Consider the following 17,568-nt stretch of genomic DNA (forward strand, 5'->3'; position numbering starts at 1 on the left):
GAGCTCAGATACCATGGACATTCACTTTCTCCACTTCTTGTTACATTAATATTTACAAGTCTTCAGAGACTGGAATAACGTGAACCAATTTGGCTAATTGTGTACTCTGGGCATTGAGCTTCAAAGGCATATTGCTGTAAATAACATGCCTGTGCCCATCTGTCCAGTGAGGTCCGTACCCATGTCTCTTCTCTAGAGTGGTGGTTTGCCTAAGGACATCCAAGTCTGGTTCTCTCTTCTTGTCAGTCCTGAGGAAGGAGCCTTAGACATCAGGCACATGAGGGAGGGAAGGAGTGCTGAACCCACGAATTTTGATCATGCCCTAGCAGAGACCCAGTGCAATCCAGTGAGTACCATGGGAGACAGTGCACACAGAGGGGTGGGAGAGAATTGTTTCCTCCTCATCAAGACAAGCAACACACTTGGGATGGCCTGATGGGAAGCTCTGAAATGCTAAGTTTCACCTTCAGAGTCCCGTGAAGTTGGTGTTCCTTGTTATGGTAGAGATCCAAGAAAACTCATTTAGTGTTTTAATTTCTCGTACATTGGTTCTCACTCCCATAGGCACTTCCTCACCATAGCAGGAAATGGGTACCTCTCACCAATCTGTGAATACTTCAGTATGAACTTGTAGATGATGATGATAATGACAATGATAGGATGATGACAGTGTCAAGAATATTTATTGAAGGCTGCCCAGTGCCAGGATCTGAACTAAGTTTTCTACATTACTTGTTTCCTTTTTGTGCACAACCACACCCAGAGAAGAGCAACAAAGAGTTATTGTCATTTCACAGATGAAAAGGAGCACAGCCTTTTTTTTTTTTCTTCTTTGTTAGTTGTACCAGATCATGGGCCAAAAAAGGTTGAAGCCAGGTTTCAATATGGGCTGTGTGACATCAGACACAGGGTACCTGGCTATATTGTTCCCTACCCACCTACCCACTGATGGGAAGAGATCCATATGTATGCGTATTCACAAGAAAGGTGATCCACCTGAATGCGGAAATTAAAGAACAGTATCATTAATATCACACGTAAGCAAAATTTTGCTGAAGAGCGTTCAAAAACAGCTGCAGCAGTATTTCGACAGAGAACTGCTAGAAATTCAGCCAGTTTGAGAAAGGGTCGTAGAACCAGGCATATCATTGATGGTGTCAGATGGATCCTGGCTGAAAGCAGAGAATACCAGAAGGATGTTTACCTGTGTTTTATTGACTATGAAAAGGCATTCCACTGTGTGGATCACAACAAATTATGGATAATAGGGAATTCCAGAAGACTTAATAGTGCTCATGAGGAACCTTTACATAGATCCAGAGGTAGTTATTTAGACAGAACAAGGGGATCCTGAGTGGTTTAAAGTCAGGAAAGGTGTGCGTCTGGGTTGTATCCTTGCACCATACCTATTCAATTTGTATGCTGAGCAAATAATCCAAGAAAGTGGACTATATGAAGAAGAATGGGGCATCAAGATTGGAGGAATATTCAATAACAACCTGCATTATGCAGATGACACAACCTTGATTGCTGAAAGTGAAAAGGGCTTGAAGCACTTACTAATGAAGATCAAAGACTACACCCTTCAATATAGATTGCACCTCAACATAAAAAAACCTAAAGAAAACAAAAATCCTCACCACTGGACCAATGAGCAAGAACATGATAAATGGGGAAAAGATTGATGTTGTCAAGGATTTCATGTTACCTGAATTCACAATCAACACCCATGGAATCAGCAGTCAAGAAATCAAAAAACACATTGCATTGGGCAAACCTGCTGCAAGGACCTCTTTAAAGCATTGAAAAGTAAAGATTTCACCTTGAAGACTAAGGTGCACCTGACCCAAGCCATGGTATTTTCATTTGCATCATATGCATGTGAAAGCTGGACAATGAATAAGGAAGACAGAAGAAGAGTTGACACCTTTGAATTGTGGTGTTGGCAAAGAATATTGAATATGCCATGGAGTGCCAAAAGAACAAACAAGTGTGTCTTGGAAGAAGGACAATCAGAATGGTCCTTAGCAGCAAGGATGGCAACACTGAGTCTTACATATTTTGGACACTTTTTCAGGAGGGATCAGTCCCTGAGAGGGACATCAGGCTTGACAAAGTACAGGGTCAGTGGAAAAGAGGTGGATTCACACAGTGGCTGCAACAATGAGCTCAAGCATAATGATTGTGAGGATGGTGCAGGACCAGGCAGTGTTTCGTTCTGTTGTATGTAGGGTCACTATGGGCTGGAACTAACTCGACGGCATCTAACAGCAGCTACAACAACACTGACATTTCACTTCCTTGTTCTATTTATACAGAGACCTCGTGCTCACTGTGCTCTTTTGTGGGGGGTTTCTCCTAGACCAAGTTAGAGAGCACTGGGTGTTTTTTGGTGCCTCAACTATCAGAAGGATCATTGTGATACACAAAGGGAACACATCAGGAGTTGGAAGATGATAATTCAGGACGTATCTCTCTTGCTCCTTCTCACAGATTTTTTTCTCAGTTTCCTACTTCCTCCTTCATCCTCGGAACTTAGCACATCTCAACTTTGGAGACATAAAGACAGGATCTTGGGTTCTATTCCTTGCCAGGAAGGTGTAATGAGTTAAAAGGTGTAGCTTAGATGTATCTTTGGTTAAGCCCCCTGGACTTCTGCTTTAAACATTTTGAAAGAAGAGGAAACAGAGTTAAGATGGTTTGTGTATGGGCCTCAGTGTCTTACTTTAATTGTGAATCCTGTCTGCTGTAATTATGATCTGTGTGTCATGGGGCAAGTTCTAAGTATCTCTCAGACTCTACATTGCTATCTGAGTTGATCCACAGTTGATAGAAAGATCTGCATTGCTTTAAGAATTGAAGAGGTAATGGATATTACATTATGTGATTAATTCTACATGTTGTTGTTGTTAGATGCCTTCGAGTTGGTTCCGACTCATAGCAAACGTATCCACAACAGAAGGAAACACTGCCCAGTCCTGCCCCATCCTCATAATTGTTGCTATGCTTGAACTGTTTGTTGTAGCCACCATGTCAACCCATCTCATTGAGGGTCTTCCTCTTTTCTGCTGGCCCTCTACTTTACCAAGCATGTTGTCCTTCTCCAGGGACTGATCCCTCCTGATAACATGTCCAAAGTATGTGAGACGTAGTCTCACCATACTTGCTTCTAAGTAGCTTTCTGCTTGTATTTTTTCCAAGATTGATTTATTCGTTCTTTTGGCAGCCCATAGCATATTCAATATTCTTTTCCAACACCACAATTCAAAGGCGTCAATCCTTCTTCAGTCTTCCTTATTCATTGTCCAGCTTTCATATGCATATGAGGCAATTGAAAACACCATGGCTGGGTCAGGCACACCTTAGTCCTCAAGGTGACATCCTTGCTTTTCAAGACTTTAATGGGTTCTTTTCAGCAGACTTGACCAATGCAACGCATCGTTTTATTTCTTGACTGCTTCTTCCATCGGTGTTGGTTGTGGATCCAAGGAAAATAAAATTCTTGACAACCTCAATCTTCTCTCCATTTATCATGATGTTGCTTATTGGTCCAGTTGTGAGGATTTTTGTTTTCTTTCTGTTGAAGTGTAATGCACACTGAAGGATGTGGTCTTCAGTAAGTGCTTGAAGTCCTCTTCACTCTCAGCAAGCAAGGTTGTGTTATCCACTTAACACAGGTTGTTAATGAGTTTTCCTCCTATCCTGATGCCCTGTTCTTCTTCATATAGCCCAGCTTCTCAAATTATTTGCTCAGCACTCAGGTTGAATAGGTACAGTGAAAGGATATAACCCTGATGCACATTTTTCCTGATTTTAAAACATGCAGTATCCCCTTGTTCTGTTTGAACGACTACCTCTTGATCTGTGTACAAATTACTCATGAGCACATTTAAGTGTTTTGGAATTCACATTCTCCTCAGTGTTATCCATAATTTATTATGATCCATACAGTAGGATGCCTAAGCATAGTCAATAAAATACAGGTAAACATCTTTCTGGTATTCTCTGCTTTCAGCTAGGACCCATCTGGCAACAGCAATAACATACCTAGTTCCATGTCTTCTAAATCCAGCTTGAATTTCTGGCAGTTCCCTCTCAATATACTGTGGCAGCCACTTTTGAATGATCTTTAGCAAAATTTTGCTTGCACGTGACATTAATGATATTGTTTGATAATTTCCGTATTTGCTTGAATCATCTTTCCTGTGAATAGGCATAAATATGTATCTCTTGCCGTCAGCAGGCTAGGTAGGTTTCTCTCAAATTTCTGGGGATATTGGAGTGAGCACTTGCAGGGCTGCATCCTATGTAGAAACATCTCAATTGGTATTCCATCAAATCCTGGAGCCTTGATTTTCCCTAGTGCCTTCAGTGCAGCTTGGATTTCCTTCAGTACCATCAGTTCCTGATCATATGTTACCTCCTGAAATGGTTGAATTTCGACCAATTCTCTTTGGTATAGTGACTCAGTGTTTTTCTTCCATCTTCTTTTGATGCTTCCTGTGTCATTTCATATTTTCCCTGTAGAACCCTTCAGCATTGCAACTGAAGGCTTGAATTTCTTCTTCAGTTCTGTCCACTTGAGAAATGTCAAGCGTGTTATTCTCTTTTCGTTTTCTATCTCTAGGTCTTTGCACATGTCAGCATAACACTTTACTTCATCTTCTCTAGCCGCCCCTTGAAATCTTCTATTCAGCTCTTTTACTTCATCATTTTTTCCTTTTTCTTTAGTTACTTGACCTTCAAGAGCAAGTTTCAGAGTTTCTTTTGACATTCATTTAGATCTTTTCTTACTCTCCTGTCTTTTTAATGACCTCTTGCTTTCTTCATGGATGATGTCCTTGATGTCATTCTATAACTTGTTTGGTCTTTGGTCATTAGTGTTCAGTGTGTCAAATCTATTCTTGAGAAGGTTTATAAATTCAGGTGGGATATACTCAAGGTCATTCTTTGGCTCTCGTGGACTTGTAATTTTCTTCAGTTTCAATTTGAACTTGCATATGAGTGGAAACCCTGGTGGTGTAGTGGATATGTGCTACGGCTGCTAACCAAAAGGTCAGCAGTTCAAATCCACCAGGTGCTCCTTGGAAACTCTATGAGGCAGTTCTATTCTGTCCTGTAGTGTTGCTATGAGTCAGAATGGACTCGACGGCAATGGGTTTGGTTTTTTTGGTTTAATGAGTAATTGATCATCTGATCTGAAGTCAGCCCCTGGCCTTCTTCTGACTGATGATTTTGAGATTTTCAATCATCTCTTTTCACAGACTTAGGTGATTTTATTCCTGCGTATTCCACCTGGTGACATCCATGTGTATAGTCACAATTTATGTTGGTGAAAGAACATGTTTAGCATGAAGGAGTCGTTGGTCTTTCAAAATTCAATTCTGGGATCTCCAGCATCATTTTATAACCAAGGCCATATGTTCCAACTACTAATCCTTCTTATTTGTTTCCAACTGTTGAATTTCAATCACGAGTAATTATCAATGCATCCTGATTGGATGTTTGATCAATTTCAGACTGCAAAAGTTGGTAAAAATCTTGAATTTCTTCTTCTTTGACCTTAGTGATTGAAGTGTAAATTTGAATAATAGTTGCATTAGCTGGTCTTCCTTGTAGGTACATGTATATTATCCTATCACTGACAGTTTTGTACTTCAGGATGAATGCAAGGCCATTCCTCTTCAAAATGTTATTCCTGGCATAGAAGACCATATGATTGTCTAATTCAAAATCAATACCAGTCCTTTTCAGCTGACTAATGCCTATGATATCAATCTTTATGTGTTCCATTCCATTTTTGATGATTGCCAATTTTCCTAGGTTCACACTTCATACATTCTGCATTCCAATTATTAATGGATGTTTTTAGCTATGTCTTCTCATTTTGAGTCATGCCACATCAGCAAATGAAGTTCCTGAAAGCTTGATGGCATCCAAGTCATTAAAGTAGACTCTACTTTGAGGAGAGAGCTCTTCCCCAGTCTTATTTTGAGTGCCTTCCAACCTGAGGGGGCTCATCTTCTGACACTATATCAGACAGTGTTCTGCTGTTATTCGTAAGGTTTTCATTGGCTAATTCTTTTTAGAAGTAGACCACCTGGTCCTTCTTCCTAGCCTGTCTTAGTCTGAAAGCTCAGCTGAAACCTGTCTTCCATGGGTGACCCTGCTGGTATTTGAATACCAATGGCATAGCTCCCAGCATCACAGGAACACACAAGGCCCCACAATAAGAGAAACTAACAGACCCATGTCATCTGAGCTGATCCACCGTTGATAGAGAAAGAGATCTGCATTGCAGTAAGGATTGAACAGATAATGGACGTTGCATATGTGATTAATTCTGCATGTCATTATTATTGTGAATATGAATTAGATTAAGCTTCATGTCACACAAGTATTCTGTGATGTGAAGTTTTTGTTTTGTCTGGATCCTGTAAGAGCTTTTTATTTTCATTTTTTACAAGGATGTATAAGAAAGCTTGGGAGGAAACAACTGAGTGTCATTAATTTCTCAATCCCTGAGACTATCTGGTGCTTGGCACTGAGTTAGTTCCAACCACTGCCACCACAACAAATCTGTATTAAATATGGAATAGACCCTTGGTTCCTTTGTTCCTTGTTTCAGAGGATCAGAGTGTAGGATGTGTTGTATATACTGAGTGCTTTCCTGCCTGTGCTGTCATCCCTCCAAGGATGTCCAGTTGTAGTAGAGACAAGATAAAATGGGGCATGCATATGTCTATATCATGGGTTCTCAACGGGACCTATTTAATTAGGATAGTGTCCAACACCCAATTATTTTTAAAGAATTGTGGAGGTTTTCATGAAATGAAAATGAAAAGGAAAAACAGAGTGAAAAAGGGAAAATAAATCTTGTGTGACCCTAGGCACATTTTGTGATTTCAATTCATTCTATGCTAGAATTTCCTGGCACATATTAGACTTTTATCTTTCCCACATAATCAAATAAAACTGGGATTTTATTTAAAAAATAAAAAAGCTACTCTTATATTGATTGAAATTCTAATTAAAAAGCAATGTACAAATATTGACTGAGTGCCAAACCTTTGTTGGCTGCCACATGATGCTTAAACCACTCTTCTGATTTCTCATCTGGCTTTATTGTTAAGTTCTTCCAATAATTTTGAGTAAGGTTTACCACACCCTAAGCCTGGCACTTTCCTTATACCTATTGCCTTACCCCTTGGTTAGGTAGCTTCTTTCTGTAGTTTGTATGTATTGCTACATTGCTAGTTTTTGCCTTGCAGTCCTTGTATAACTATTTTACCAGTTTCCGGTATGAAATACTTTTCTTGGTGTTTTCACTTCTCTTTATTGAATATTGACTGATAAATTGTATTTGGGGAATAAAGGTATTTGTAAAATGGCTAAAATTGGAATGTAGAAAGAATGTTTATAAAAAAAGGTGGTTGTAAATGATATATCTTAGTCAAGGTCATACAAATGAGGCCTAGGTTTTTGGAACCATATTTCCAATTGTTGTGGCTCTATTGGTACTCTAAGATCATTTATTCACTAAGTCATTATAAATAAATTAAATTTTACCTTACTTTTCATTAGACTAGGAGAGCAAAGGGCCATGTCTTCCCAAAAGGGCAGCTGTTGCCTTTCACTTGTAACATCTTGATGAAGCCTTATTGTTACTGTGTTTCCTTGTCTAGACTTTTTCTCTGTTCTACTGTGGGTATGCATATGTCTTTTATATATACTCACATGATTTCTGAGGGAGCAGTTTGGAATGTTCTGATAACCTGCCCAATCAATAGATTAATTTACTGTCTTTTACCACTGAGTTAAATCATCTAGAAACCTTCCTGACAAGAATTTTTGGTAATGGAGAGTGGAAAGCACTTGACAGAGGATGAGGCCACACCAGTTCGTGGGAAGAGATGTTGTTGTTGTTAGGTGCCCTTGAGTCCCTTCCGAATCATAGCTACCCTGTGGAGAACAGAATGAAACACTGCCCCAACTTGCGCCACCCTCACAATCATTGTTATGCTTGTGCCCATTTTTTCAGCCACTGTGTCAATCCATCTCGTTGAGGGTCTTCCTCTTTTTCGGTGACCCTCTACTTTACCAAGCATGATATCCTTCTCCAGGGACTGATTCCTCCTGATTACATGTCCAAATTATGTGAGATATAGTCTCATCATCTTTGCTTCTAAGAAGCATTCTGGTTGTACTTCTTTGAAGACAGATTTTTTCATTCTTTTTCAGCCCGTGGTGTATTCAATACTCTTTGCCAACACCTTAATTCAAAGGCATCAATTCTTTGTCCATCTTCCTTATTCGTCATCCAGCTTTTGCATGCATGTGAGGTGATCAAAAACACCATGGCTTGGGTCAGGCTCACCTTAGTCTTCAAGGTGGCATCTTTGTTTTCAACACTTTAAAGAGGTCCTTTGCTACAGATTTGCCCAATGCAACGCGTCTTTTGATTTCTTGACTGCTGTTTCCATGACAACATCCATCTTTTCTCTCTTTACCATGATGTTTCTTATTGGTCCATTTGTGAGGATTTTTGTTTACTTTATGAAGTCTGTGGTCTTTGATTTTCATCAGTAAGTGCTTCAAGTCCTTGTCACTTCCAGCAAGGAAGGTTGTGTCATCTGTATAACACAGGTTGTAGAGGAGTCTTCCTCCAATCTGTAGGAAGAGAGGAAGAGATAGTACTCATTAAAAAGCAGGAAGGTAGTGTTCTGATTCTCTAGTTATGGCTAACTGCAGAATTGGTTCTATCTGTCCCAGAAGTTAGTTTCATTTCCTTTTCTGCAAAGCTAGGGATAACTCAAAAAAAGAAAAAAATGTATCCCAGGTATTGTTTCCTTTTGATATCTCTTGGTAGACTCTCTTCCAAGGTAACATTTTCTTCTCCCTTTTTAAACTTCAAGACTTAGAATAAGTCATAGTAGTTGACTATGGGTGTGGAAAAGATGGAAAGGAAATATGCCAGAGTTTCCTAATAGCTATTAGAAAAAGGTGTACTTATCTTTGACATGGAATTGGAACCACAGATAATAGAAAGGGTGTGGCATTTGGTGACACACCTCTAACCAGATCATGGGTTATAAACTGGACACTTTTGACAACTCAGTGCACCTCACTGACCCTCAGAGTCCTTTTCGTCAAATCCAATTAATAGTACTAATCTTCCAAGGCCATTGTTATGACTAAATGTAATGTTATAAGGTTGGATCACATAACAGGTTCCCATCTAATGGTAACCCTTAATATCACTTTAATGAAGTTCATTTTAAGTGTGCATTCTAAGAGTTCAAAAGAAATTGATATTACAAATTGATTTTAGGCATAATATAAAACGTGTTTCTGTTTAACTTCTTCATCTCTATGGTTTTGAAAAGAAAAACGCTTACCTGAGAGAGTGGTTAAGAGCAGCCGAATCAAAAGTACTGATTAGAAGAGTGTTTAGTACCTAGTAATGGATCGGTAAGTGGACAGTAACATAGTAATCATATGGGTAGGCCAGTAATTGGTTTTGCAGGGAAATAGTTTGATTTTCAACATTAACTCCTCTAACTCATTAGCTGTGTGGACATGGACTTGTTATTTAACTGTCATGGCCTTTGATTATTCATTTTCTATATTATTTAGCTTACAACACGGTAAAGATTAAAAAGATAATGCATATTGTGCATTGTAAGAATTTAGTAACTATAGATATCATCATTTTTGTTGTCTATGATAATACAGATGCCATTCAAACAAATTAATGGATCTCCATGTGTGCTTTCCCTTGGATGCCTGATGACCATCACATTTTATCTTCATACAACAAGATCTAGAGCTGTTCAGGGCAGAGACTGAATAGTCATTAATCTTTTTAATCAAAATCTCCTGTATTAAGACCAGAGAATCATCCCATCTCCACCTTGTATAATGTTGAAAAAATTATTTATTATCTTAGAAAAAGAAATGGTGAAGACAATTTGACATCCATACGTTCAGTATTTTTCTTCCACCCTGGAGCATTATACTTTCCACAGATATCTTTAAGAACCCCTGAAGTACGAAATGTACGCTTCGTTTGTTTTTATATCAAGGACATTTTATGGACTCTATTTTACCATGTAATTGTATATGCAAGAATAAGAGTTGTAGAATAATCAGTAGGGTTGGATAAGTCCTATAAATAACACATGGATAAAGATTTGAGAGTAGACTTTCCTCATTTGGGTGTCTAAAGAGGGAATGCAGGAATGTGGTATATTTCTTTTTGCTGTAATGGTACCCATCCAGATAGAGTAGTGGGAAAAGCACAAAACAAATCTCTCTTTTTACCACAGGAACACAACTCTCTTTGGTTTTCATACACTTGTCCTCTACACTCGCTTTGACAATGACTTTAGAAATTGATCCCCTCTTTCCACTGTGTTTAATATTAAATATTTGCCACTGTCCAAGTTCAGGGCTTATCATCTACCTCTCCAGTCCACCTCTACACACCTGCCATTTGGTCTCCCCAAAATTATTCTTGGTCATTTATACAAACATACATAAATAACATCCTTTTGTCCGTATTCAGTTTCACTTGGTATATGTTCAAAGTTTCCTCATATCAGTTAATGACACGTTAATCTCCTAGTTCTTCAGAACAAAGAAGGCTTACTCAGGTGGCCACATGGATTGGATGTCAAATGTCCAATATATCATCATTCCACATTATCTACTAGGGGGAAAAAAAAACTGTATGAGCATAAAGCTAATGTAATTAAAGATTTCAAGAGTTCTGAACAAAAAGAATTCTAAGAAAAATTGCATTCTGTATTGAAGTGAGCCCTTTCCAGTCAAGCAGAAATCTGAAGCTGCTGGGGATAGTTTTAGAATTTGTGTCTGGAGTGGTTCTCACTGGGCTGATATTGATGGATGGACTCTGCTACTGTTACATAAACCGGGGTAGCTTCTGACTGCAAGATAAGGAACACCATGATGGAGTTTTTAGGAATTCTACTATGTGTCTGTTTTTTTTTCCAGGGGATGTTTGCTGAGAGCATGGTGGTGCAATGGATTGAGACTATGCTGGAAAACAAAGGGACGTCTCTAAAGTCTGGTGGTGCTTAGAGCCACCTTCCTTATAGAAAGTGAAGCTTGTGTAGTGTGTAGCTTCCGAGATTCTCCCAACAGCCCTTACCTCTTGCATTCATGTTCTTGTTGATAACCATCCCCTTGAGTGTGTGCTGGACTCAGTTCATTGCTTCCATCAAAGAGAATTTGGAAAACTATTGGAAGATCACTTCCAACAATGGGGTGTAAAAAGAATCTGACTGTCATCTTGCCAGTCCTCTCCTGCTCTCTGGCCATCCAACTCTTATGAAAACCAGCTTCCATGTTTTCAGCTGACTGATGGAGAGGCCCATGTGGTCAGGAGTTAAAGGAGGCCTCTGGCCAACAGTCTGTGAGGAACAAATCCTGCCAATTGACACCTGAGTGACCTTGGAATCAAATATTTTTCCAGTCAAACCTTGAGGTTACTGCAGCCATTGCCAACATTGTGAATGGAGTCTTCTCCAAGGCCCATAGAGGTATTTAGGTGAAAGATGAAGTTAGCAAATAAGTACTACAAGATAAAGAGTTTTCTAAAGTGCCAATATAAATGAACTGTACAGAAAAATTAGAATTGATGCTGTCATTCAAATTAACCAAAAATAAAAATTGCCAATGCATAAAACCCCAAACCACATGCAGGGGCTACAAAAAGAAGATAGTATATTCTCCTTCATGACACAAACATTATCTCAGAAAATGAAAATAGTATCAGATTCTTGGTATAGAAGGTTTGTTATTGTAGTTGTTAGGTACTGTTGAATTGATTTTGACTCTTAAGGACCGACCCCATGTGACAGAGTAGAACTGCCCAGTAGAGTTTTCTAGGCTGTGATCTTTATGGGAGCAAATTGACAGCTGTTTCTCCTGTGGAGTGTCAAAATGTTATTCAATTGCCAAACTTTAAGGCAGCAGTTGAGTGCTTTAACCACTGTGCCACCAGGACATTTATTGAATACTTATTCCTCCCTAAATTACTTGGTTCATTCAATGGGTTTGAAAATATTAAATCAAACATTTATTGTTCAGTTTGAAAAATTGAAAAAAAAGTGCGATTTTTATCTTAAGATCTGAACAATGTGGACGTTAGAGGTACAGAATATAGGTGGGCTTCCTCCTTAGAACGACAGGGCCCGGATAACAGGGACATTCAATTTTTCCTCTTTTTGTTTCATGTATACTAACAAGTCTTCAGAGATTGGAACAACATGAACCAATTTCACTAATTGTGAGCTCTGGGCATTGAGCTACCAAAGTGATACAACTGTAAATACTCCACTGCTGATCTCAAGGACTTCAGTTTGTGCTTCCCAGTCCAGCAAACTTCATAACTCTGTCTCTCCTCTACAGTAGTCCTTTGATTCAGGAGTCGCATGCCTGAATCTCTCTTCCTGTCATTCCTGAGGAAGGAAGGAGCCTCAATTCTCATTGTCCACCAGGCAGGGGAGTGTTGGTGGACCCATACTCCTTGGTCATGCCCCAGCCAAGACCCAGTGCGATCCAGTGAGTTCCTTGGGAGACAGTGGACACAGAGTGGCTTGGGAGCATTGTTTCCTCCTTCTGAGGACAAGCAGCACAGTTGGGATGGCCAGATGAGAGTCAGGCCCTGAAATGTTAAGTTTCAGCACAGAGGTCTGTGATGGTTCTGTTCCTGGTTTTGGTAGAGGTTTGAGAAGGCTCATTTAGATTTTTAATTTCTTCTACACTGGTACTGGCTCCCATCTGCATGTCCCCACCAGAATGAGAAATGGGCCCCTCTCATCGGTCTCCTAAACAGTTCAACAAGATCTAGTTGATGATGATGATAACGATAATGATTAGGATGATGGTAGTCATCATAGTACTGTGAAAGTTTATTGAAGGCTGCCCAGTGCCAGGATCTGAGCTAAGTTTTCTCAGTAGCTTGTTTCTTTTTTTCTGCACAACCACACCTAGAAAAGAGTAACACACGTTATGTCATTTCATAGAAGAGAAAATGAGCACAGTCTTTTTTTTTTGTAACTTGTTCCAGTTCATGGGCCAGAAAAGGTTGAAGCCAGGTTTGAATCTAGGGGATGTGACACCAGACATAGGGCACCTAGCCATATTCTCCCCTGCCATCCACCGTGCCATTCCACTTCTTTGGTCTCTTCACACAGAGACTCTGCTCACTGTGCTCCTTAGTGTGGGTTCTGCTAGACCACAGTGGACAGCAGTAAGTGCCTCTTGGTGTCTTCACTCTCAGAAGGATAATTGTGAATACAGGAGAAAATCACATCAGGAGTTGGCAGATGATAATTAGGACAGGTCTTTCCTTGCCCCTTCTCCTGAACTTTAACTCAATTGTCTACTTCCTTTCATCCTCTTAATTTAGCCTATCTCAATTTTGGAGACGTAAAGATAGGATCTTGAGTTCCATTCCTCTTCAGGAAGCTGGAATGAGTTAAAGGTGTAACTTAATTGTATCATTGGTTAGGTTCCCTGGACTTTGTCTTTAAACTTTTTGAAATATGAGGAAACAGAGTGAAGATGGTTAATGCATGGGCCTCAGTGACTTACAATTTAATTATAAATTCTGTCTGTGCTGCTTATGATCTGTATGTCGTGGGGTAAGTTTTTAGTATCTCTCAGACTCTATGTTGCCATTTGAGTTGATCCATAGCTGATAGACTGAGAGATCTGCATTGCTGTAAGGACTGAACAGATAATGCATATTACATATGTCATGGATGCATATAGTCAGGGCACATGAATTTTACATATTATTGTTACTATAAATTAGATAGATCTTTATACCATTCAACTAATGCATCCTGTGATCTGACAGGTTTGTTTTATCTGGACCCTTGTAAGATTATTTTATGTCCATTCTTCTACAAGTAAATATAGAATACTTAGAAGTGAACAACTGAGTTTCAGTAATTTCTGATTCCCCAGAACATATCCTGTGCTTGCCACAGAGAAGGCTTCAACCACAATGACAACAACAAATCTGAATTAAATATGGACTAGACCCTTGGTTCCTTTGTTCCTTGGTTCATAGGATCAGATTGTTGGCTGTGCTGCTTCTATGCTGAGTGCTTCCCTGCCTGTGCTTTCATCCCTCCAAGAATGTCCCATCGATTAAAAAAGGCATGAATGTATCTATATCTCGGGCTTTCTATGGGACCAATGTATTTAGTAGAGTATATATCATTCAGTTCTTTTTTCAAAAAAAGTTGTGGAGATTTTCATAAAACTGAAAACTAAAAAGGAAAAATGGAGAAAGAGAAGGGGAAAGTAAATCTTACTGGGTGAACCAAGGCACATTTTATGATTTCAATACATTCTATGCTTGAATTTCCTGGGACACATTACACTTCTGTCTTTTCCATATAATCAAATAAAACTGGGATTATATTTCAACAATAAACCAGCTACTCTCATATAGATTCAAATTCTTACTAAAAAAGATTGTCCAAGTATTTATTAAGTGCCACACCTTTGTTAGCTGCCCCGCACATCCTAGCCATGGGTATTATTTCCCCTATTTCTAGGTAAGAGTGGTTGAAAGATTTACATGCACTCCAAATTCATTGTGTGACAGATATGGGATTTGGACCTTGCCCTTCTGACTCCTATTCCAGGATTCTGTCTCCTCAACGAGAGTTGAATGACTGTTTTTTTCAGATGAACAAATGGAGACTGAACCATTGATCTTTCCTCTAACAACTCAGTGAGTTGTACTGTGAATAAATGGGCCAAATGATCTCATATTAGACCTACCAATAGAAATGGAGAAGTGAGTTTCCACCAGGGAGCTAAATGTGGTGAATTCCAATCTCCCCAATAAGGAAGGATTGACTTGGAAAGCTCTTAAGTTGGCCTAAGATGACTGGGTTTCAAACCTGACTTTGGAATGTCCCCGATCTTAATTTCCTCAATTTTAAGTAAGTGTGTTCATTTGATAAGGACACAATGCTTTCTAAACATTTAGGATGAAGAACATTTCAGCCTTTTATCAAGGCGATAAAGAATGGAAACATATAAAGGAAAAAGCCAGCTGAACACCAGACATTTCCCTGAGAAGGTATAGCACTGATGGAAATACCAGCGTCTACATAGTGAAAAATAGGAACAGAATATTTCTGAAAAGTAAATTGTCATTTAGTCATTGGTGCATTTTACACTAATGGCATCTTTGGAATGAGCAATATTCTATGCTTTGAACATTTATCTAACAGTCATCAAAGTTTTATGTCCAGTAAGCCAAGGGAGAGGTTATATAATTTGAAAGGTTTTTAAAGGTGACCCGCACATTTGAATGACCATGTATCTCCGTATAAGGTGGATGTCAGAAAACCAAACAGTGATGAAAACCTGTGAAGATAATTGACATATAAACACACTCTCTGATTATGAACACTTTATTTTAGTTTAGAATCCAGCTAATGAGGTTCCTGGGTGAAGCAAATGGTTTGAGCTCAGCTACTAACATAAAGGTTGGTGGTTTGATTGCACCCTTCAGTGCCATGAAAGAAAGGCCTTGTGATAGGCTTCAGTAAAGATTAAGGCCACGAAAACTCTGTGGTGCAGTTGTTTTCTTTAACACATGGAGTTTCTATGAGTTGGAATCAACTTGATGGCAGTTTTTTTCTTTAATGTGTTCCTATTTCGTATACGTTATTTTTTGAATGTATCAAAACAAGGGAATTTATAGCACTGTGCTTGTGTAAATAAAGTATATTTGACTGCTCCTTAAAAAGAACAACCAATTTCTGTTGAGTAGATTGTGACTCATGGTGACATTATGAATGTCAGAGTAAACTATGCTCCATTGGGTTTTAGATGACTGATTTTTCAGAAGTAGATCACCAGGCCTTATGTCTGAGTTGCCTCTGGTTGGACTCCAACCTTGTGCTTAGCAGCCAAGTGTGTTACCTGTTTGCACACCCTGGAACGGCAAGTGATTCTTATTGTCCTTTAATTGAAATGATTTTTTTCTTTAAAAAAGGGTATTTCTTATTGTCTGTGTTTATCTCATAGAGGAGTGTGATATTCCACTCTTTCTATGAACTTGTTAACATAAAATGTACTTGTCATTTTAACTTTCCTTTGCCTAGCATCTCTAAAGTGTTGGGTACAGAAAAAGATGAATAAGACAGACAATGAGGGATGAGCTTTGAGAAATACAGTGATTGGGTTTGCTGTAACTGAGTAATATTACTGAAAAGTACTGGGGTATTTAGTTCTTAAGTGTGAAGACATGTGAGTTTGTGGGCTTTACTTGTAAGTTTCTTAAATTCAGAATACAGACACAATACTGGGTGGCTGTTCACCTGTTTCCTTTTAACAAACCTTTTTTTTTTTTTTTCAGAAGCTGTTGTAAGTACATGGAGCCACAGAATCTAACAGGTGTCTCAGAATTCCTCCTCCTGGGCCTCTCTGAGGATCCAGAACTGCAGCCCCTCCTCTTTGGGCTGTTCCTGTCCATGTACCTGATCACTGTGACTGGGAACCTACTCATCATCCTGGCTGTCACCTCTGATTCCCATCTCCACACTCCCATGTACTTCTTCCTCTCCAACCTATCCTTGGCTGACATTGGTTTCATTTCCACCACAGTCCCAAAGATGCTAGTGAACATCCAGACACAGAGCAAATTGATCGCCTATAGGGGCTGCCTGATACAAATGACCTTTTTTTACGTCTTTGCATGTCTGGACGATCTGCTTCTCACCGTGATGGCTTATGACCGGTTTGTGGCCATCTGTCACCCCCTGCACTACACAGCCATCATGAACCCTCGTCTCTGTGGCTTGCTAATTTTGGTATCTTTTTTCATCAGCCTTTTGGTCTTCCAGGTGCACATTTCAATGGTGTCACAACTTACCTTCTGCACAGATATGGAAGTCCCTCATTTCTTTTGTGAACCTCCTCGACTCTTTAGCCTTGCATGTTCTGATAGCTCCATCTATATCATATTAATGTATTGTATTGGTGCCATCTTTGGTGGTGTTCCAGTCTCAGGCATCCTTTTCTCTTACAGTCGAATTGTTTGCTCCATTCTGAGAGTCTCATCTTCAGGTGGGAAGTATAAAGCCTTTTCCACCTGTGCATCTCACCTGTCAGTCATTTGCTTATTTTATGGAACAGGCCTTGGAGTGTACCTCAGTTCAGCTGTCTCATCTTCTCCCAGAAAGTGTGCAGTGTCCTCAGTGATGTACACTGTGGTCACCCCCATGGTGAACCCCTTTATCTATAGCCTGAGGAACAGAGACATCAAGAGGGCCCTGTGGAGGCTCCTCAGCAGGACAGCCTGATATCAACACTTGTGCCATCTTTTTTTGGCATGTGGGTTGGAAAAGATGGCAAAACCTAACATCTGCAGTCTTCAATCTTGCCTCTTGGTTACGTACTTTTTCTAGGTCTTGGAGGTTTCAATATGGAGATTTCATATCTGAACATTGCTTCCTTTGTCACATGTTTATTGGGATAGTGGAAATATTCTGGGATATGTCAATC

The 17,568-nt window shown here is 39.4% G+C and overlaps 1 protein-coding gene across 1 annotated transcript in view; it reads left to right on the forward strand.

Annotated features, from left to right (window-relative positions):
• Positions 1-17,366, forward strand: part of LOC126072068 (olfactory receptor 18-like) — a 32,905-nt gene extending 15,539 nt beyond the window's left edge. The window contains exons 2-3 of the mRNA XM_049876738.1: positions 3,729-3,761; positions 16,434-17,366. Coding sequence (XP_049732695.1) covers positions 3,729-3,761; positions 16,434-17,366 — 966 coding nt within the window. The remainder of the gene's footprint in view (positions 1-3,728; positions 3,762-16,433) is intronic.
• The last annotated feature ends 202 nt before the right edge of the window (positions 17,367-17,568 follow it).

This window comes from Elephas maximus, chromosome 3 (assembly GCF_024166365.1).
Source record: "Elephas maximus indicus isolate mEleMax1 chromosome 3, mEleMax1 primary haplotype, whole genome shotgun sequence".
NCBI lineage: Eukaryota > Metazoa > Chordata > Mammalia > Proboscidea > Elephantidae > Elephas > Elephas maximus.